A 23,959-nucleotide genomic window follows, 5' to 3' on the forward strand; every position below is an offset into this window, starting at 1 on the left:
TAAGGGCAGGGATAGTGTGGCACACACACATATTTAATACAGCCATCCTTGAACATTCTGCAGTTTTTAGAACAAATATATTTAAAAATATTCACTGTATATTTGACTTTAATATTCTGTTAAGTGCAAGTCCCAATTACACAACTGCACAATAAAGGGTGGAGGGGGCAATTAAGAAGTCTGAAAGTAATTTTCAAAACCTGCCACAGATTTTAATTTACCCTATGTCCTGTCATTACAAATTTCCAACTCAATTATAGTTGTGACATATGAAAGAAATTCAGGAGCTGTGAACTGAGCGATACAGCAGTACTAGAGACGAGTTAGGGCAAATTGTATAAAGCTCTCTAAAAAAAAATCAGGCCAGTACTTGTCAAATAGATTCCTTATCTACAGACAGTAATCGTTACATTGCTTAAATGTTAAAATTCAGTAAATGGCAAATCTCATTTTACAAACACCGTTAAATAGCTCTTTATTACAATTTAGAGAAATAAAGCTTACCTTGCCCAGAATTATATATTGCTTTTACAGATTTTTTCACTTTTTGTAGTGCAGTTCTGTCCTGATCCAATGCCTAGAGAAAAAGAGAAAGAGGGGGTCAAGGACAGGGCAGCTTCTATTTTGAATTGTACATTTGAACACCAAACATGAAGCTCTTGTGAGCAAGTGCTGAATAATTTCAGGAGTTGGAAGCGCTGTACAGGCACTGTTAATACCCTTGGGAAGGTCTTTGGTCAGTTCCTTCAAGTCAATTAAAGAACTTCGAACTGAAGAGCTCCTAAGGCAAAAATAAAATTTAAAAAATCATCTTGGAACACTGCTGTGGGAGAACTAGAAGGCAGTACTAGTTCAGCTTGAAATCTTTTTTTTAAAAAAAATATTCAAAGCAGCATCACGTTATCCTTACTAAAATTCCCCAGAATTAAATGTCGCGTTTTTCTTTTAATTAGAGCATTTTTATGACTTCAGTTACTAAAGGTAAAACTATAAAAGCAGAGAAAAAAGCAATACAAGCGTAAGGATCAACGTTCATACGTATTTTCTTTTCTATGCTGAAACTCGCAGCCCAATCCAATCCATATCTACTTGGAAATAAATCCTAAACTGTTCAATGATGCTTATGCCCTGCTTAGCGAATACATTTAGGACTGCAGCATCAGTGTAGGATAAGGCATGCATTTTAGTCTGAAAAGGATTGGAAATTGACATGAAAACACCAAATTCCAAATCTATATTAAATTCCTTAAAAAACACCATCATAAACACAGTTTAAAATTATTACTTCATATAATACTACACAGTGTGTTCAAAAAGCATGTACATATGGGCCAAACAACTCTTGGGCTACCACACAGGGCCTAACTACACATGATGTTAAATGCATATTTGAAAAAGGGTGTATATCACTGCCACTTTTATTTCAGAGAAAAAGCAGCCCATTTGTGAGGACAGGTAATGAAACAGTAAACAGCAATCTCTCCACCGTTTTCCTGCCCTCTAGCAGGGGCTAGAAAAGAACAATGGAGAAGGTGACTGAAGACAAAAAGCCCCCGAAATCTTGCATGCATGGAAGCGAAAGCCATGGCTAGACTTATCTCCTCTCTCTTGCTCACAGTTTCTCTGGGCACTGTGACAAGGAGAATTTTTGCTACTTAGAGGCAGAACATGAGCAGTTACTTCTTCTTCTTATTATTATTATTTATTTATATAGCACCATCAATGTACATGGTGCTGTACAGAGTAAAACAGTAAATAGCAAGACCCTGCCGCATAGGCTTACAATCTAATAAAATCATAGTAAAACAATAAGGAGGGGAAGAGAATGCCAACAGGTACAGGGTAGGGTAAAACTAACAGTAGAAAGTAACAGTAGAAGTCTGCACAACATCAAGTTTTAAAAGCTACTTACACTCTTGTTTGGTACTGCAGCAAAGAGGGTTAATCACAGAAAGAGCAGCTATTTCATCCTTTCACTACATCAGCTGTCTTCTGCCTCGGAGAGCATGATGGTGGAGATTGGGACCAACTAAGATAATCTTCCATATCACTCACTCAGAGAAGGTTGAGTGACCAAGCAGAAGTGGTGGCTGCTCCTCCAAGGAGCATCTCTCACAACGAGAGAGGATGAGGAATAAAGCAGAGGCAAATGGGTAGATACCATCTCCTTTTGCCCATTCATTCCCTGAGGTGTGGCCCAGCTAAGCACAATCCTTCCTGCTCCATCACCCAAAGAGAAAGGATGAGTGAACAGGTAGCATGTTGCAAAGGGAAAGAGCAGGTGAGCATTTGGAGACAGGTGGAAGTTACCCAAAGCCAGTCTGGTGTAGTGGTTAGAGTGTTAGACTGGGAGTTGGAAAATCCTGGTTCTAGACCCCACTCGACCATGAAGTTCATTGGATGACTTTGGGCCAATGACAGACTCTCAGCCCAACCTACCTTACAGGGTTGTTGTAAGAATAAAATGGAGAGGAAGGGGATTATGTATGCTGCCTTGGGTTCTTTAAAGAGGAAAAAGGCAGGATATAAATGTAATAAATAAATAAATAAACCTTGATGCCAAAAGAAGAAAGGTTCAGTGAGCACGTGGCAGCAGCGGCTGCTTTTTCAAGGGGTAGCCACTGCCTCCTCCTGCTCACCCCCCCCTCTCTCTCTGGGTGGCACAAGAGGGAGGATTTGGTTTACTGAGCAAATCCCCACTACCATACTGTTAGAGGGACAATTCAACCAACAATGAAGGAAAAGTAACTTTGATTGCTCTCATTGATTCCACAAATGAAATATGGTATCCAGTGTCTTACAGGATATGGTAATGGGATAGACAGCCTTTCATCTCTAAGTCACCAAACTAATCCAGCTCAGATCAACAATTCAGAAACGCTACCATCTGTTGGCTGTCTAGTGTCCAGACTTAACACTTTCAGTTCATTTCTACCAGTACTAGAACAACTAAAGCTGAAAAGATGCATTTCAGTTAATGGTCTTTACAGAGGCTAAAACGTACAAGCAAATTACTGTGGTACACTTGAGCCCTATTTGAGCATTCAAAGTTTTTCTTAACTGATCATGCAAGCAGAGAACAAGGACATGCCACGTTGCTGTTCCCCCAGAACTGCACAAATGTAGGCCTCCCTTCTACAGATGTTCATGCCATACACAGGAATGTGACACAGGAATCGTATGCGATGTGAGCTGGGGCAGGGCATGATCCCATTTTCCACTCATGTGATTAGGTAAGAAAAAAATTGAATGCCTGAATAAGACATTGGTCACTATAGATAAAAAATAAATGAAGTTTGGCTATTTCAAAATAGTTTTACATAAGATATGGTAATAATCTTTCTCCTCTAGGAAACATGGACAACTGAAAATATTCTAGTGGAAATTTCCAGAATGTATTTTGCAAGTTGGTAATAGTTGTGCAGTCAAATGATCCAATTATTTTATAGAGCAATCCCATGGGCCCTAGACAGCTCTGACCTTGTAGCCAGGAAGCTGCACTCCCCTTCCCCTCTTCCTCATAGCCAGCACAGAGAGAACTGTGTCCATGCTCAGTAAACAGAGATGGGGAAAGGGGGCATTCCTGGGGATGGGGAGTGGAGAAGACTGGGGCATGGGCCATATGATGTTTCCTATAGCCACTCCAGCCCCCTCCTACTCCAAGGTGCCACTGCTAGACAGGCAAAATCACTCATCTAGCAGAAACGCAGGGCGGCTGGATCATAGAAACAAAGATCGCCTCCACACTCCAGCCACTTTGCATTGGATGGAATCATAGAATAGCAGAGTTGGAAGGGGCCTACAAGGCCATCGAGTCCAACCCCCTGCTCAATGCAGGACTCCACCCTAAAGCATCCCTGACAGATGGTAGTCCAGCTGCCTCTTGAATGCCTCTAGTGTGGGAGAGCCCAAAACCTCCCTAGGGAAATGGTTCCATTGTCGTACTGCTCTAACAGTCAGGAAGTTTTTCCTGATGTCCAGCTGGAATCTGGTTTCCTTTAACTTGAGCCCGTTATTCCGTGTCCTGCACTCTGTGAGGATCGAGAAGAGATCCTGGCCCTCCTCTGTGTGACAACCTTTTAAGTATTGGAAGAGTGCTATCATGTCTCCCCTCAATCTTCTCTTCTCCAGGCTAAACACGCCCAGTTCTTTCAGTCTCTCTTCATAGGGCTTTGTTTCCAGACCCCTGATCATCCTGGTTGCCCTCCTCTGAACATGCTCCAGCTTGTCTGCATCCTTCTTGAATTGTGGAGCCCAGAACTGGACGCAATACTCTAGATGAGGCCTAACCAGGGCCAATACTTGGCAGATTGTGCCCTTAGTTTAAAAAAATAAAAGCAGCTCAAATGTTGTTACCTCAAGAGAAACTGAAAACTAACTTCTGAGTTAAATGTTCAGCAAAGAACTTAGTTTAGCAAACAAAGACAGAGGATTCCTACATAGATATTTCAGTTTCCATTTGTAGAAATCAATTTCCTTTTTCCAGACAGTTGTGTATCAGTCGGTCTCTCTGAGCAGCAGTTGAACTTCGTGCAGTTAATCAAACATTTTCACATTCACTAGGAGCGATTCTTACCAGTTTAGGCTGGTGTACCAACTATGGTTATCCTCTACATGATGTTGGACTAACTCCCATCAGCCCTAGCCAGCATAGCCAATGGTGAGGGATGATGGGAGCTTCAGTCCAACTACATCTGAAAGGCCACACATTCCCCATCCCTATTATATGGAGAGACCAGACCTTGCTTCAATTATCCTTGCTCTATTGACATTCACGTTCGATTACTGTAATGCACTCTACATGGGACTGTCTTTAAAGACAATTTAGAAACTTCAACTGGAACATAATGTAGCAACTCAAGTACTGACATGTGCTAGGTAAGTTTTGTTGCATTCAGCCATGAGGATTAGACAAATTTACCCTAAAAGGTAGCTCGTAAGTCTTTTAAATAAATAAATGATCAAGAAGTGGGAAATGATCCCATTCATATGCATTTAAGAGTTCATGTAGATTGTACATTGAGTCTGAGGAAGGAAACATGAGGAATTAGATCTTTGCAAATCCTTATATGAGCTACTGCATAAACATGCAGATTAAATATCATCCACTAGCTTTTTTAAAACTTCTTAAACATTCCAACAGAAAACCTGGCCACCTTGCTGGTCACCCCTAACTTCAGATCATTTCTGAGCAAGTTATAAGCCACTGGTCCCAATGCCAATCCTTTTCTTCACTCCAGAACAAGGCAGTTGTAGCTAATAGTTACTCTAGATGCATCCTTAGCCTCTGTATTGACAATAACATGGAGACAAACAGGGACTAGGGTGGAGTTTCAAGGAACAGATTAGAGCAGCCCTTCTATCCTTGGGCTAAGGTTACCCTTTGCTAATATACAAAACTACTAAAATATAAACTGTCTAATGCCATGCTTTGCTTTTCATTAAAAAAGAGAAATGCTCACATTTTAGCAAAAGATGTTAAGGACAACTTAGCCATAACTAGCAGAAGGGCTAGAGACTGTCCCACTGCCATTGTCACATAGTATGCTGCACAAATTTTCTTTTATTATAAAGTCAGGTCTACACACACACACCTCTAAGTCACCACACATTCTCACATTCATCGTAGTAATGGTGCATATCAAAGAATCAAAAAGGTTGTGGATGGGAAACACTCTAATTGGGTGGCTTATGGTCTAAAAGCATGGATGTCCAGTGCAATCCTATACATGTCTTCTTAGAAGTGAGTCCTACAGAGTTTAATGGGACTTACTTCTAGGTAAGTGTGTTTAACATTACAGCCTTAGCTGGCTTAAAGATCTGATACTCAAGAATATGTATATACTGTAGCAAACATCAAAACTGTCACACCATGCCTGACATGGCATATCTAAAAATAGAACTGTTAAAACTTTTAGCCACAGAAACACTTCTTCCTTTCGGTTAAGAACGCAATCTATACCTTTTCTATATAAAATATGCAACACAACAAGGTAAATGATGGTGAAGAAACAAAGAGATTTGTATAAAATCAAAAGGGAAAAAAATCCCTAATAAGTAGTCACACTCAATATTTCTTAAATTATTCCAAAACTGAGTTGAAGTTCCCAGAATAGGAATTAAAAACGAAGCTCACAATCATAGATCAATTGTCTACCATTATGCAACCATTAACATACAGTTTGTTTAATGGGTTTGTCTAATGAGATTAGAAAAGTCTACTCGAAGACATGTGTTGTAAGTAGATAGTATGTAGAAAGGAATATTAAAAAGGAGTGGCAAAAAGAGTTTCTGCCATTATCAGTGACGTAGGGCAGACATTTTTCCTAAATGGAAATTTTTCTGGTGCTTTATTTTTCCGCATAAAAATTTCAGTTTCAGAAGTTTATTAGTAACAATAAATCTAAGCCAATTGCAAATACAATATTAGGCAAGCTTAACAATTTCAGTTATAATTAATGTTTTTCAGGTGTTTATCCTTAAAGGTATATGAGATAATACATATATGGCATTGAAATACATAATAGTTCTCAGAGTAAAATGAAACTAGTAAATAGTGAAAGTGAAGCTGAAGATGCCCCAACAACATTAGTGGAAGAGAGTTGAACTTCGATGAAAGAACTGAGTGATTGTCAGCATATCATGCACATTTCTTTGGGATGCTAAAATTAATTAGTGTGTCAACAGTTTTCAGTACTACTGTTGTTTTTCCTTAAAATTGAACAGCCTAAGTGAAGTACATGCTATTCTCTTTATATTTTTACAAGCAAAATTTCAAATTACATTAAGGATGCAATCATATGCATGTTTAAACAGAAAAAAAATCATACAACTCCCAGCATTCCCCAGCCAGCATTGCAATTCCCCAGCCTGCACCGCTGGCTGGGGAACGCTAGGATTTGTGGGACTTTTTTTCTGTCTAAACATGTATAGGATTTCACACTAAGTCTGCTTTAATTTTTTCCCTCAACTATTTCAGGTCAAACACTTGGGACAAAAAAAATAACATGAGGATTTTTTTCAGCTCTCTTGACTCAATGCCAGTAAAATCAACATGCTGAATTAGTTCTTTCTAGAGCAGAAATATCTTTCTGCAGCCCTCAAAAGTTTTGATCTATGGCTCCCATCAGCTCTAGCCACCATAGACAATGTAGAGAGATGATGGGAATTGTAGTTCTTCTGAGGGTCACAAGTTATCCACCCCTGCCCTAGGGCATCAGAACATTTCCCAATCCAAACTGAATTGTTTCCTATGTAAATTAACCTAATTTGTACTAGAAAGTGTTCCAATTCAATTCCCCCACAAATCCACATCATAGGCCATTATAAGCCTCAAAATTTGATTGATTATACAAATAGTATCTGTTGAGCTAATAGTATGAAAATGGGCATCCATAATCTACCTGAGGTCTACGATATTTCAAACAGATCCAATACAAATTGCCATAAAAGTTCAAAAGTACTGAACACTTATAAATTTGTACTTTGGTACTACTAGGCATATCATATATTTCTTTCAAATTCTGAGGGAAACTACTGATATGCTTTATTCAGGCTTGTCAAGGAGCCATATCTTTCATTGGTTTGGGGAAATTCTGAGCAATGGTTTAATATTTACCAAGGTTTTGTTGTTGTTGTTGCCCCATGAAACCCTATTGCAGCATCTGCTGGCAAAGATATGCTGGGCATGCTCAGTTTCACTCTGAAGCTACATTGTTGCCAGCACTCCAGTGTTTTGAACTCCAATGTTCCTGTCAGCATTACCCAGAAGTAAACTATTCTGAACATACAGGGACACATCTCTATTCATTTCTACACATCTACTTAGCTAATGACTTGTTCATGGTTTGAAGTTTTTTTTTCTCACAACACTGTAATAATAAATTTCCTTTTTAAAAACCAGGCAAATAAAATAATCAAAAACACCATGTTGGTTTAAGACAAGAGTTAAGGTTGCCTCACATTGGCTCAAGTTCCACAAAAACATAAATAGCTCATGGCTTGTTGTAGAGTTATTTGAGGGTTGTCAAATAACCCTCAAACAACTGCTGACATTTGGGTTTACACGACACAAAAAGCCAGGCATCCACAGGCACCATTCCCTTAAAATACTCCTTTATATTGATTGTATATAAATTTGGTTTCTGCTGCACAATTTCCAGAATGCCTGTAAATTATAAATGGGGGATTGGCATCTGCCCCACCTGGCATTCGGATCTGACCTTGCAGAGTTCTCCACATGGGCCCTGCACCATGACCTATGCCCAATCCATTTGTTTGGTAGTTCCCTAGCTTTTGCAGTTATCTTCCCATTCAAAAAGGCCGAAATGTCTCTCCTAAGGCTTAGGTACAGGCAGTAAGAGTTTTAAGATGTAAAATATGCTGGTATGTGTGGTATTTGGGGCCCTGCACCTTTCGCTTTCAGCTTGTCCACCATTGAAATTTGGCCCGAGAGCTTTTCACACAGAGGAGGGCCAGGATCTCTCCTCGATCCTCCCAGAGTGCAGGACACGTTATAACGGGCTCAAGTTAAAGGAAGCCAGATTCCAGCTGGACATCAGGAAAAACTTCCTGACTGTTAGAGCAGTACGACAATGGAATCAGTTACCTAGGGAGGTTATGGGCTCTCCCAAACTAGAGGCCTTCAAGAGGCAGCTGGACAACCATCTGTCAGGGATGCTTTAGGGTGGATTCCTGCATTGAGCAGGGGGTTGGACTCGATGGCCTTGTAGGCCCCTTCCAACTCTGCTATTCTATTATTCTATGATTTGTCTGAAAGAGATTTGACACCCTTCCTTTTAAGATGAGCAACTAAAATTGAAATTCATCTAATTCACCTTGAAAAGTAGATAAACATACCAAATGTGAGTCACTAGCACATGCAACTTCAAGGAGCTAATTAAAAATATCAACTAGATTCTTTTTTTGGAATTTCTTTTACTTTGGTTATGAATTTTTTAAAGCAAGTAGTAGAGGTATTAAATATGGACTTAATTATTTGTTCTACAGAAAAATCAGTTCAATTCTCAAACTAACTTTTAGAATGCTGGCATAAACACTGAGCTGTATTTCTAGAAATGTTACCCTGGCATCACAAGGCAAGAAAAAAGAATGCAACTAACAACCGCTTTATTCCATTGTGCAATTGCCTGCTGAGACAGAAAAAAGTTCTATAGAATATCAGAATGAAATAGATGAAAACAAAGAAGGTGCCTCTGTTCAATTTCTCACACTCTCCCCCTTCTACACTCAACAGCCCAGTCTACTCAGCAGGGTCCCCTGACCCTCAAGAAAAGATTTTCAGGGGATTCTTGGAGCTAGTGGAGAGAGAAGGGGGCAGGAAAGTCTGCTCTTGCCCGCCCACCCACTTCCACAGGAAAGGATCCGAATCCAACCAATGAAAGTGCCCCAGTGGTGAGAGGACATAACCAAAGATGACCCAAGGCTACTTACTGGTGCAAAAAAAAAAAAAAATGAAACGGGGAATAAAGCATATGAGTGTATTCTGATATGAATACATCAGAAACAAGAGTAAAATAAAAATGCAGGTTGCTTACCTGTAACTGTAGTTCTTCGAGTGGTCATCTATGCATTCACACATATGGGCTTTGCGCCTGCGCAGAGACCAGACCGGAATCTCCAATAGCTTAGGGAAACGCTTTTGGGCGGGAACCCCTCCCCCACGCTATCGCGCATGTCCACGGGGTTCCCGCCCTTCCCTCAGTTTACAGGAGTCCGACATTGTGCCCCCATAAACATGAGTGTAATTCATTAAAGAGGATAAAATAAATCCATAGTCAATCATGTCATTATTAAATATCACACCACCAAGAGGGGATGGTGGGTGGGTTGTGTGAATGCATAGATGACCACTCGAAGAACTACAGTTACAGGTAAGCAACCTGCATTTCTTCATCGTGGTCTCTATGCATCACACATATGGGCGAGTAACAAGCTCACATACCTTTGGAGGTGGGTTGGTGTACTATTTCAACACTTCCGAGAGCACCGCCCTTCCAAATGAACAGTCATGTCTGGATCGAGTGTCCAAGCTATAATGCTTGACAAATGTAGAAGGGGTGGACCAAGTCGCAGCCTTGCAAACGTCCTGAAGTGGAACACCCCTGCTGAAGGCCACCGACGTCGACATCGCTCTGGTTGAATGAGCTGTCACAGGTCGATGTATCTCTAGTTTAGAGATAGAGTAGGCAAGTTCAATTGTCTCTACTATCCAGCGTGACAATCGCTGGCATGACACCGGGAGTCCTTTATAAGGCTCACCATAACATACAAACAATTGTTTGGATTTTCTAAATCCTTCAGTTCTAGCTCTATAAAAAGAGAGAGCTCTTCTAACGTCCAACATGTGGAGAGCAGTGTCTGCAGGCGTTGTGGGGTTTGGAAAAAAGGCTGGCAAAATAATGTCCTGAGCCAAGTGAAAAGGCGTCACAACCTTTGGTAAAAAAGATGGGTCTGTACGCAACACAACCTTGTCATTGTGAAAAATTGTATAAGGAGCATCTATCCTTAGAGCCTTAAGCTCACCTGCACGCCTTGCTGAAGTTATGGCCACCAAGAACACAGTCTTGAGAGTTAAAAGTCTTAAGTTCGTTGTAGCCATAGGCTCAAAGGGTTTTCTTGTCAATGCATGGAGAACAACCGACAAGCTCCACGACGGTACGATATTTCTAGAGGTTGGTATGGTGTTTCTCAAATCCCTTAAAAATTCCTTGGATGTAGGATGGGAGAAGGGGGAGAACCCTTCTACACCTTCATGAAAGGCAGTGATGGCAGCTAAATGAACCCTGATGGACGAAAGTCCTAAGCCTCCTTTGAACAGTGAGAGTAGGTATTCTAGAATCACAGAGACGGGACAAGCCTCAGCGATGTGATTCATTTGCAGTGCAAACTTAGAAAACCTCTGCCATTTAGCAGCATACGATTTCCTTGTCGAAGGTTTCCTCGATGCAGTCAAAATACTGTGTACCGTCAATTGTTCGATACCGGAGGTTATGGTACTATTCTCCATGCCGTCATCTTGAGTGTCGAGAGGTCTGGGTGTCGAACTCTGCCTTGGTGTCGAGACAGAAGGTTCGGTATCGATGGTAGCTCGATGTAGTCCCTTCTCGACAGTCGAAGAGCATGCGGGAACCATGGTTGTCGAGGCCACCACGGCGCGATCAGAATACAGTTTGTGCCGTCTGTTCTTATCTTGGCCACGACTTTTGTCAGGAGTGGGAAAGGTGGGAAGATGTATAATAGTCCCCCCGTCCAAGTTCTTGCGAAAGCGTCTCCTAGCGAGTTCCTTCCGCTTCCTGCTCTGCTGCAGAAGTTGGTACAGACTGCGTTTTCTGCAGTGGCAAAGACATCGACGGCCGGATCGCCCCAATACCGAAAGAGGTTGTTTCTTACTTCGGTATCGAGCTCCCATTCGTGGTTGACATGGAAGGACCTGCTTAGGGAGTCCGCTACGATGTTCTCCTTCCCCGCTACGTGGATCGCAGTCAGGTAAGTCTGTCTCTTTATGCACCAGTTCCAAATCCTGAGTGCAGAACGGGTTAAGGGGTATGACCTCGTTCCCCCTTGCCTGTTTATGTAGCAGACAACAGTGGTGTTGTCTGTTGCAATCAGAACGTCTTTGCCCTCGATGATCTGGGCAAACGCTTTCAAAGCATTTTCCACAGCCAAGAGTTCCAGGTGATTGATATGATCCCCTTTCTGCCGAGGGGACCATCGACCTTGAACAGTGAGCGAATTGCAGTGAGCTCCCCATCCATCGAGAGAAGCATCTGTCGTGATGGTAAGCGATGGTGCTCCTTGCTGAAAAGGAATCCCTTCCAGGAGGTTTCCCATCGAAAGCCACCATTTCAACGACGCCCGAACCTGACTCGGTATCGAAAGGTAAGTCCTGCGAGCGTTGCGTCGAAGATCGAAGGCCTTCAAGAACCACCCTTGAAGAATCCTCATTCGCAATCGGGCGAATCTGATGACAGCGGTAGTCGCCACCATCAAACCCAGCAATCGTTGGATTGTCCATGCCGAAGGTCTTGCTTGGGTTTCGACATCGAGAATCAGGTCTCGAAGTGTTCTTGCCCTCGCTAACGGGAGGTAAGCTCTTCCATCTCGAGACGACAGAGTCACTCCTATGAAGTCTATCGTTCGCTGAGGAGTCAGTATAGATTTTTCCTGATTGACCCACAGGCCAAGGGATTCTAAAAGTTCTAGAGTCGTGGTTATATTCTCCTGGAGCGTGTGACTGTCCTCCGCAACCAGGAGCCAGTCGTCTATGTATGGATAAACATGTATTTCCTTCTTTCGCAGGTGGGCACACACAACAGCCATCACCTTCGTGAAGACCCTCGGTGCCGTCGTGAGGCCGAAAGGGAGGACGTTGAATTGGAACTGCTCGACGCCGATGGAGAACCGTAGGTAAGTTCGATGCGACTTCCTGATGGCGATGTGGAAATACGCATCCTTCAAGTCTACTACCGCGAACCAAACCCCTGTATGCAACAGTTGGAGGATAGAAGTGACTGTTGTCATACGAAACTTCCTTGGGGTGATGTATTTGTTCAGTTGTCTTAAGTCCAAGATCGGTCGAAGACCTCCATCTCTCTTCGGGACCGTGAAGTAACGGGAGAAAAATCCCTGGTTGAGCTCCTCTGTAGGTACGGGAGAGATGGCTCCCTTCAATAGTAAGGTCTGTACCTCGAGCAGCAGAGGAGGGGATGGTGCTGTTATCTTCACTCCCGAAGAGAAAGGAAGGGCATCGAATTCGATGGCGTAACCCGTCTTGATGATAGTGAGCACCCAGGAGTCGGATGTTATGAACTCCCATTGATGGTACTTGGGTGCTAGACGGTCTGTAAAGGGTAGTAGGCCTGGTACGGAGAAGTCAAAGCCGCTGCCTTTTTGAGAAATCCGGCTGATGTCTGCCTTGTTGGTACCGACCTTGATAAGGTCTCTTTCTCTGCATCTGATGTTGCTGTTTTGGAGGTTGCTTGTCAAACTGGGGACGCTGTTGGATCTGCTGGTACGGTTGTCTAGTCCAGCGCCTTTGCTTAAATTGTGGTTGGGGTTGTGAGAAACCCATCTTTTTGGCAGTTGTGCGAGCCTTATATATCGAATCTAAGGACTCGTCGGTCTTATTGTTGAATAGCCCCTCTCCGTCGAACGGCAGACTTTCTATTCTAGTTTTCGTCTCATTTGTCAAGTTGGCTGACCTCAACCAAGCGTGACGTCGAAGGGCTATAGAACCCATCATCGACTTGGAGTGGGAGTCCGTTTGATGTTTTGCAGAATTGAGCTGCAGATGGGCTATTGCAGTTGCTTCGGTATGGAAAATCCTCGCCAACTCCCTCTTATCTTCGGGCAGATGGTCAGAGAGAGAGTTTAATTTTTCTAGGATGAATATTTGATACCTGGCCATAGTTGCCTCGTACGCAGAGGTTCTTATTCCTAAAGAAGACGAGGCATACACCTTTCTGCCGAGATAGTCTAATTTTCTGCCTTCTCTGTCGGTAGGAGCTGAATGCACTTTCTGTGATCTTCCCTGGGCAGATTCCACGATTATCGAATTAGGTTTTGGGTGTTGGAATAGAAACTCGGCATTGGTTTCCTTGACTTTATACATTGACTCCAATCTTTTAGATGTCGACTGCGCTGCACACGGATTTTTCCAGGAGATCTGTGCAGTCCTCCGTAGTGTAGGAGGGAAAGGAATCGCGATGGTCGAGCTAGATTCCGTTCGAGTTACATCGTAGATTGGGTCATCATCAATCTCTGTTGGTTGATCGATGTCGAGACCTAAGGACTTGGCCATTCGGAGTACCTGGTCAGAGAATTTCCCCACATCTTCTGAGGCGGAGACAGGTTCATTACTATTTACAATATCGTCAGGTGAAGGCATAGATGGGGTTACAGACACTATAGAGTCTGAATCAGACCTATAGTCCTCATCAGGAGACTCTTGAGCCGCCCGCACCGTTTGATGCACTGGCTGCAAAGCTCGTTCATGTTGAGGTGAGGGCGCAACAACAGTTGCAGTCGGTATCGACCGGTGTTGAGTACGCTCAGCCCTGCTATCACGGCTGCGAGGTGTATAGGATCGAGGGTCTGGGGGAATTTGCACGACTCTTGAATTTGGAGGAGGCTGTGCAAAATGCTCATATCGTCTGCGCTCAGACGGATAATATTCCTGAGGCCGATAATACTCCCAATCATAAGGGTAGTCCCGTTGATACTCAGAGTATTGAGATACTCGATCAAAGTCCGGGCCAGGAGATTGGCGTCGTCGGTGTGGAACAAGCCCAGTCGGCTCCTCTAACTCAACCGTGCACGGTACCTGAGCCGATGGTATGGAAGCAACTGATGTGGAGTCCCGAATTTCACCCTCCGACATTGAACTCCTCGCTGTCGGTAAAGGTGCTGGTAGCGGCAATTGCGTCGATACCGAGGTCGGCGCCGACCTGGTAGGCTCGGCGGGTATCGAAGAAAGGGTATCGACCCTCGAGGTGGAGCATTTTTCTGCATCCTTCCTCTTTTTCTTCTTTTTCTTTAGCTGTTCCGCCGATTTAGGGGTCCGAGCCTTTTTTGAAATCTTCTTGGCTGCGGAAACCGCTAGGGATCGGCCTGGCGTCAGGGGTATGGCCCTGTTATCCGCCATCAACTCCTCACCAATAACGACTGATTGGACTTCTGGGCTAAGAGGTTTTTCCATTGCCCTTGAGGAGTGTTGCTCCTTACGCTTATGAGGCGAAGGTTCAGTTGCTCGCAGAGCTTTTTCCCACAGTATAGACCGCAGTCTATCTGATCTATTTTTCCGTGTTTGTTTGGTAAACGCCATACAATGGTGGCACTGTTGAACCTTGTGCGCTTCACCCAAACACAACACACACAGGGAATGGCCGTCCTTGGGTGGCAATTTAGCGCCACATTTAACGCACTTCCTGAAGGGGGCCCTTACGGCCATGCGCCTCAGGCGCCGAAAGCGATCAAAGATCGCTGGAAAAAAGAGTAGGAAACAACAATAATATATATATATATATATATATATATATATATATATATATATTTTGGATAGACAAGAAAAAGAAGAAAAGCGCAGAAAAAAGAGTCAGAAGCGAAGCAAAAAAGGTAAGTACTACACAAGCTGGAGAGAACATGGTTTCTACGTCTGTGCACGATGGCGGACGACGAAAAACTGAGGGAAGGGCGGGAACCCCGTGGACATGCGCGATAGCGTGGGGGAGGGGTTCCCGCCCAAAAGCGTTTCCCTAAGCTATTGGAGATTCCGGTCTGGTCTCTGCGCAGGCGCAAAGCCCATATGTGTGATGCATAGAGACCACGATGAAGAACCACACACTTCATAAATGAATTTGAGGGAAAATGATGCAAGAATTAAATGAGAAGTAAAATGTTGAACTTTGTGAACCTTAACTTAGTGCAGCTAAGGTGAAATGATGCTTACAACATGCAAACGTAGCTACAATTGCCTCTTTATAAAGCCCTACAAGGATTTCATGAGCCCTCTGATTAAAACTTACTATGTTCACAACTGTATAGCAGTTTGGCCTAAGGAGCAAGACTTATAGCTACCTATACCAAACAGAATGGACCTCAGGTTCATGTGGGCTCAGATGAAGGTTAGCAGAAATCAACACTGTATCCAGGGCAAATTATGAAAGAAAGAAAAATTAATCCAGGTGGAAACTGCAAAGTATGTTTAAAAATGGAATATTGAAGTCTGACCTTCACGTGGAAATAAAAGAAAAGGAGAAAGTAAGGAAAACATGAAAATTAAATCAATTCATAGAATCTCATACAGAAAAATTAGCTCTGTGTAAAAATTGCAATGAACAGTTCTGATAAGGGAGAAGTAAAATCTCCCAAAAGCAATCAACAAAGATTAATCAGAACTGTGCAACAGCAGAACTGTGGAAAACTCAACACAGAAAAACCTAACCCTAAAAGTAAAGTTCCCTTCTGTCCATGTTCCACAGAAAGTGAGTTTCAGGACACAAAATGCATCAAGAAAACAAAAGCATCCATGACAAATAAGCGAGCTGAAGCTAAGATGGAGTCCAACGAGCAAGACCTGAAGCTTTTCTCTGCTCCCCACACACCACTTCCCTGTTCCAATTGGTTACTTTCCCACCCTTTCCCTCACTAAAAAATCAATTCCGCATTGGTGCAGGTTTCAGGGAGGACAAATGATTATACCACTATTCTTTACTGTCTAGAAACAGCTTCCCTTTGTCTTGGGATAACTGACGTGATCATAGGTTCTTATCAGCAAAGTGTCAGCATAGATATTAGAAGTATCCAACTTTCTACCTTGTCCGTACTGACCCATTGTCTCATAACTTGGCCAAGGCCTTGTCACCACAGCAACCATTTATCTGTTCTTTTGCTTCATTTTGGAATCTGGAATCCAGGTCGAGAAAAACTTCTGCTTTCAACAGGAAAGAGATAGTTATGATGTTTATGAGCCAAACCAAATATTTCTTCCATTTGGTAGCTCCCGAGGTCTTGAGTTCCAAGTATCCCTGGACCCCCCAAAGTAAAACCAGAGTAACAAAGCCATTGTTTCTGAAAAGCAGGTTATAAATAAAATAAAATGTTGCTACAACAATATAAATCAATACAGTGGTACTGCAAAAGGAGACTCCTTTTCCAGACTCATTATTATGTTCCTGGTACTCGATTATAGTAAGAAACGTTAACAAAAACCCCAAAAGCTTGTTGAAATTGATGTGTTTTCTAGTAAGGTATGTCATTGAATTAAAGAGAGATTACATATTAGAATTTCCCAAAGCATGGTGTTGAATCCAAAAGGTGGCTTGCATATTCAGAAAGGCAGTTCTACTTATGCAAGTTATTTCTGCTTACACAAAGTGCTCCCTCTGATTTCTATTGATTCATCATCCTATCCTATTTTTTGCTATTTAACTCTCAAAAGCAGATTTTCGGGGAAGCATAGGGGCTACAGGGAGAAGAGAAGCAGAAATCTGTTCACACTTCTCTGATTCGAACTCAAGATTAACACTAACATTTCTTATTATGATGTTCTATTTCATGTAATTTAAATTGTGTTCCTAAGAGCATAAGCATTGCAATATCAAATGTTCATAATGTGGTGGTCTTCGGGTTCTCCTTGCAGTAATGATATTTGCTGCAATGGAGGAAGCACTCAAGTGCCAAAACTATGGTTTTAGACAAATCAGAAAACAGGAAATTAAGAGATTTCATTTCACTACTTCTATAGTCAAACTCCTTGAAAAAACAAACCTGCCAAAAGGAAGTCTGTACTAGATTTGCTTTCCCTTTTTACTTTGTAAACAGCTTCTTAACGTCACACATAATATAGATGTCTTGGTAGAGTTGTCACTATAAATAACGTAGCTAAACTCTTTACCCATTTAATTTGACTCTATAAAATTCAAATAAACTTAAGCCCAGGTAATTTGACTTGAAAAGTCTTTATGTAACAGCAAACTATAAGAAACCAGGATCCTAAGCAGCAGGCAGTTTCTCCTACTATATTTTATAGTGACTTTTGTTTGTTTGTAATATCTAGTAAGGTTTTGGTGAGGAATAAAATGCAGTAAGAACATATGAAACATTTATTATTGTTGTCATCATCATCAATTTGATTTATATCCTGCCTTTCCACCAAAGAAACTATGTTCAAAGTGGCTAACAATAATAACCAACATTAAAAATACAACATAGTTAAACATAAATAAAAACACAATAAAAGACTAAAAACAGCACTCAGTCCAACAGACCAGCTTACATGCCAAAGGCCTGCTTGAATAAAAACTTCTTTCTTAGCCGGCAAGAACAGAGCAGAGAGGCAGACAACCACCAAAAAGGCCCCTCTCACACATCCCCATCAAATATACCGTATTTCTTTGATTGTAAGATGCCATCGATTGTAAGACGTACACTAATTTCAGTACCACCAACAGAAAAAAAATCCCTAAGACACACCTGCGATTCTAAGACGCACCCCATTTTTAGAAATGTTTATATGGGGGGGGGGGGGAAGTGTGTCTTAGAATCGAAGAAATAGGGTACCTCCAATGGTGACAGGGGTAAAAGAAGGGCCTCCCCAGAATATTTGAAGACCCGGAAAGGCTTATATGGGAGAATGCAGTCTTTCAGGTAATTCATTCCCAAGTCGTATAGGTCAAAACCAACAGTTATGGAGTTATGCTGGATCAGACAAAAATAAAACTTGTTCAGCCCTTTCATTACTCATCTTCTCATCAAGGACTGAGTAAAAATAAGAAGAGCCATGTTGGATCAGACCAAGGCTCCATCTAGTCCAGTTTTCTGTTCAACCAGTTTATTTATTATTTATTTATTTTATAAATAAATAATAAATAAATTTATTTATTATTCTGCATGTGGGAAACCCACATGCAGAACATGAGTGCAACAGCACCCTCCCATCCATGCTCCCAAGCAATTTGTGTACATAAGCATTCTACCTCTAATACTGGAGGTAGCATATAGCCATCAGGACTAGTAGCCACTGATAGCTTTATCTTCCATGAATTAGTCCAATGGCCTTTTAAAGCCAACCAAATTGGTGACCATCCCTACATTTTGTGGAAATGAATTCCGTAATTTAACAATGCACTGTGTAGTTCCTTTCATCTATCCTAAAGTGCCATCAATCAGCTTCTTGGGATGACCACAAGTTTTAGTATTATAAGAAGGGGAGAAAAATGTCTCCCTATCCAATTTCTCTACACTGCATTTCAAGGTACAGCATCAGCTAGTCAGCATCTTGTTCCAAAATGACATCCCATAATCTCCCTGGGTTATGAGGGAGCCCCTGCTCTATCTGCTATCCCATGCAAGTGTGTCACACCTGATCCTGTTCCAGTGTAATGAGTTATGTGGGGATTAAAAGTAACATTTTTGCTGCATGGAAAAGTGAAGTCTGGATCAGGCCTTTTTCTTCTCAAAATGCATATTATTATTATTATTATTATTATTATTATTATTATTATTATTATTTACAAAAGTATTTGATTCACTGAGAAGTTACAAAGTAAAAACTGCACAGCATGTTAAATTAGTATCACAGAAAGAAAATATACATAAGTAGTTAACACATTCAATTGGCAACAGAGAACCCACGTAAATCACTACTCAGTCACTCCAGGAAATATTCAGGTTGGAAAGTCATTGATAGCACTAGCGAAAATCAACAATTATTTAAACTCCAGTTCAAGTGTTAAGAAAATTAGTAAAATAAAAAAGGTTTTAAATTAAAGGCAATTTTTAATCAAGGAATTGTGTATGGACCCATGTATGAATTAATCAAGGAATTGTGTGTGGACCCATGTATGCATTACTGGCCCATTCACATCCCTAATGAAGCCAATTGAACAAGATGTATAATTTTATTTTTATTTTATTTATTACATTTTTATACTGCCCAATAGCCAAAGCTCTCTGGCCGGTTCATAAAAATTAAAACCATGAAGAGCATAATAAAACAACCAACAAAAAACACAAATACAAAATACAATATAAAAAGCACGACCAGGATAAAACCACACAGCAAAAATTGATATAGGTTAAAATATGAGATTAAAACAGCAAAGTTTAAATTTAAGTTAAATTAGGTGTTAAAAAGCTGAGAAAATAAGAAGGTCTTCAGCTGGCGAGGGAAGGAAAACAATGTAGGAGCCAAGCGAACCTCTCTGGGGAGCTCTTTCCACAACCAGGGTGCCACAGCAGAGAAAGTTAAAATTGAGTGTGTATTTGGTAGGGAAATTGTTTGCTCATGCTGCTATTGAAAATCATTGACAAATTACAACTTTTTTTCTTCCCCAACTATGCATTCACTAAACAGATTCTGGTAACTATGGATGCTCCATGTTTCTCAAATGGATACACATCTATGTGCATTAAGAAATACAGACTTTATATACATTCATTGCTTTATCTTAATAGCTGGGATTTGACACAGAAAAAAAAGTTGTCCCTGGGAATTTGAAGTGTTGGAGAAATATATGGTGAGGCAGCACCCAGGCAGCTAGGTGCTGGACAGATTAAGAGAATATGATTTGTAAAATAATTCTTTCTTCTTCCAGCCTGAACTCTAAAGAAACCAAATACACACACACACACACACACACACACACACACACACAATCCACCAACTGAACAAAACATTGTGGTCTTCAAAGCTCATAATAGCTCAATCTGGGAATGAAACTTTGACCTCCAAACAGATTTTAAACAAATGCTATGATCTCCAAACACTCCAATAACAGTCAGAATATAACTTGACATCAATAAAATATTTATTTCCAATTTGATTTCACACTGCTTCCCCGGAAGATTGCACTAATTTATAAACAAAATTATATTATCCAGAAAGAAGGTGCAGCTGAACTTCTGATGGTCTGCAAACTAAGATTTACTGCTGTGCCTGCTTGACTCAATTCCAACCCACTTCCCTATAAACAAAGCCATTTTTCCATGTTACTTTTAAGGAAAGTCTAAAGGCTTAGATTATGTACTGAACCACTTTTTCAATTCTTCCTCAACTTCAAGAGAAGGATGTCAATAACAAGTCTGCCTCTGTCCTGCAAACTGCCTCTGTAAGGTTTAGTGAAACCCAGATGACAAGATTCAAACTGGAGGGATGTAAGTATTACCAGATGAGAATTCATGTGTATATGGTATACCCAACCAGTTATTCCTCTCTGAACCACTAAACAAGAAGGCACGGAGTTCATTCTGATCTTCTATGCTTGCAATCTTTGTTTACATTTTTAAAAAACAAAACAGAGTCACCTATGGATTTTAACAATTAACCAAATTAGTCATTACGTGCTTTATTTTTCCATGGAAAACGTTCCATTTCCTAGGTTCAATAGTTAAGATGAATAGATGCCAAATGCAAATATTTAGGCAAGCTCAGCAGTTTCAAAGATGTAATTAATATATTTCATGTAATTATACCTAGGAAATATGTGAGAGAATACATATTTGTCACTGAAATATTATATATGAACTAATAAGTAGTGACTCTCCCACCCTAGAGGCCTTCAAGATGCTGCTGGACAGCAATCTTTCAGGTATGCTTTAAGGTGGATTCCTGCATTGAGCATGGGGGTTGGACTTGATGGCCTTATAGGCCCCTTCCAACTCTACTAATCTATGACTCTATGAAATGCCTCTCCTAAGGCTTAGTTACTGGCAGTAAGAACTTTACGCTGAAATATGCTGGTATTTTTCACTCGGCAGCCCCCAAAAGCTTCTTCAAAATGGAATTCAGCTCTCAGGCTGAAAGACATTCTACACCCCTAAGTAAAGGATTGAGGCCTTAGCAACTTTACAAGGATATTCAAAACATATCCAGGCATATAAGGTCAGAACATCTAGATTCTATGCTCTCTCACTTTCAACAGGCCTCCATTTAAATTTGGGCCATGTGTCAAATACCAGAGTCCATGACTTGTGCAATGATAGATTAAATATAGAGTAGCATACTTTTAAAAGCCCTTTCTACAATCTCTTATGAACTTTACACCCAATTAAAAATGCTAGTCTGCTTTCTTGATCAACACTTTTACTCCACTGTGCAGGTTACCGAATCTATAAACTCACTGTTTCAGTCATCCCACTTTGCTTCCTTGAAAGTTAACCATAAAAGTCTGTGGGCTGAGGCACTTAGCACCAATAAGTTATTCCATTGTTTTGAATTTCATTAATTCATTTTAGAAGCTAATAAAGTTAACATTTAATACACTTTAGTCAATATTCATCAATTTATTGTTTCTTTATTAGCAGTATTTTATACCATCCATTAATAACAAGTTCTCTGGGTAGTGTACAGAAGACATTTTAAAACATACTGTATTAAAAGTACAAACACATAAAACGAAGCACATTGAAATAGCATCAAAATAAAACCAGAAACACTAATAACATAAAATATGTGCTTTTCTTAATCTGAAAAGCCTGGGGAAATGAAAAGGTCAAATGTTTAACTACCCAACTTGCCTCACACTACAGAGATACTCCCAGTTAGAGGACTTCTCAGTTATTAGGCGCAGTGATTTCAGCATATCTGACTAACTCAAGTTCTGCAGGGATAATGCCAATCCCACTGATGATGGTTGCTGATCCAAACGGCAGACCACGGTATCTGCAGGACCAGCACAGATTCCTCCCAAATTATTTCATACTTCCTCCCTCCCCACACCCCATATTATTTCCTACACTTCTGATTTATGTTAGAACTATGCAACAGGCACTGTAGGAAGATGCTATACAAACACAGCTCGTAACAGATTATTTATAACAGAGATTTCACACACATATATGAAATCACAATACCAATCACCATCTGAATACATAATATGCCCATGCAAAAACAAAGTAAATTTCTATTAAATGGGGCAGTCCAATGTTTTAAACTGCCTTTATGTTGAACGGCTTGTTCATTATCAGTAACTTAATACTGCTATTATTAAGAAAGCAAACCTGAACAAGAGCAACTAGTTTCTGTTGCCTTTCAGAAGACATGGTACAAAATCTTGGTAGAGAGGCTTACAAGCCTAAGGTTCTGAGATATACGGTGAGATATGGTGTTGACAAGCGGCTCAGTAAAACAGGCACAGCCAACCCCCATGGGATTTGGAAAACGTTTGAAGAGTTCAATTTAAGATACTTGCCCAAAAACAAAGCAGGTCCTGGGCTTGGAGTCATGACAGGATAATTGGCCAAGCAATCTTGACAGAAGCAAAGCAATACTGAGTCACATATACAAGGCAAAATTTAGTAAAACCACTCAAAGCAAACAGCACTTAGACAAGGGGCCCTGGATAATTAAATTGAAAGATTCTTCCATTGTGCCTGGATCCAGCTCCAGCTGAGGGCCCGCTTCCTTTCTGCTACCGTCACTGCTGAGGCCATCAGAGGAAAGGAAGCAGCAGCCAGGCACCCCTCTATTATGATTGGATATGGAAGAGGCTATTAGAGGGAGAGGGAGAAGCGGCAGCCCTTCCACAGTATCCATGACCTGCTGAATTTTTACAAATAAGAATCTAGTTCCTCAATTTGCTTTCCCTCACCCCTTCCTCCCTCCCAATTCCCTTTCCATTTTTGTTGTGTTTTTTGGATTGTAAACCTGTGGGCATGAACTGTCTTAAGAAATATATATAAAAGCCAACTTGAGAGCCTTTTTGATTAAAGTGAGGGATAAAAATACTATAATAAATAAAATATGCAATTATCTACCAGAAATTTCTCAATTTTCAGGACATCATAAAGTTGAGGCACAGCACTGCTTTGATTAGATTTTAGTATTTTCAAGCTAGCCTTTTTGGACCCTTTATGGCTTGTGCAGTGAGACATTGTCCCAGGGTATGGTCTGAAGGCATATGATGCAACCACATCGGTGAAGCTAAGCAGGTCTGGATCTAGTCAATGCTTGGAGCAGAGACCACCTGGGAACCAGATGTAGCCACCTTTATTTCCTCAAAGGAAGAAACGTCCGATATAAATGTAATAAATAAATGATTTCAATGTTTTGTGGTGAATACAAAACAACCATCAACTCTGCCCAAGACTCTTCCCCTTGCTTTCTGTTTCAGATCCAGGATCTTTTTACCCTTTGAAGCCCTTTTTCCAACAGTATAAGAACCCAGGGCTTCAAGTCTACAGTGTATTGGTATCCCCCACCAGTCTCACTTGGCTATATAACTCATTTTAGTACCAGTAACTCACCCCAGTTAAAATCTGCTGAAATCACTTTATTTCCGGACTACCCTACAAAGGCAGAATTCCATACTCATTCCTGGTACATGGCAAGTTCCATAGTTCTGTGGCCTTCCAAGGGACTGAATTTCCTGATCTTTGGCTGCATGACAAGATCAATTAGTCCTCATTGGCTCTTGCTCACTCTGCTGAAATTGCTCTG

The 23,959-nt window shown here is 41.1% G+C and overlaps 1 protein-coding gene across 2 annotated transcripts in view; it reads right to left on the reverse strand.

Annotated features, from left to right (window-relative positions):
* The window catches only part of ASAP1 (ArfGAP with SH3 domain, ankyrin repeat and PH domain 1), a 156,040-nt gene that overhangs the window by 76,525 nt on the left and 55,556 nt on the right, over positions 1 to 23,959 (reverse strand). For both annotated transcript variants that reach the window (XM_063131140.1, XM_063131139.1), the window contains exon 3: positions 505 to 577. In XM_063131140.1, the coding sequence (XP_062987210.1) occupies positions 505 to 577 (73 nt within the window). The remainder of the gene's footprint in view (positions 1 to 504; positions 578 to 23,959) is intronic.

This window comes from Elgaria multicarinata, chromosome 7 (genome assembly GCF_023053635.1).
Source record: "Elgaria multicarinata webbii isolate HBS135686 ecotype San Diego chromosome 7, rElgMul1.1.pri, whole genome shotgun sequence".
Lineage (NCBI taxonomy): Eukaryota > Metazoa > Chordata > Lepidosauria > Squamata > Anguidae > Elgaria > Elgaria multicarinata.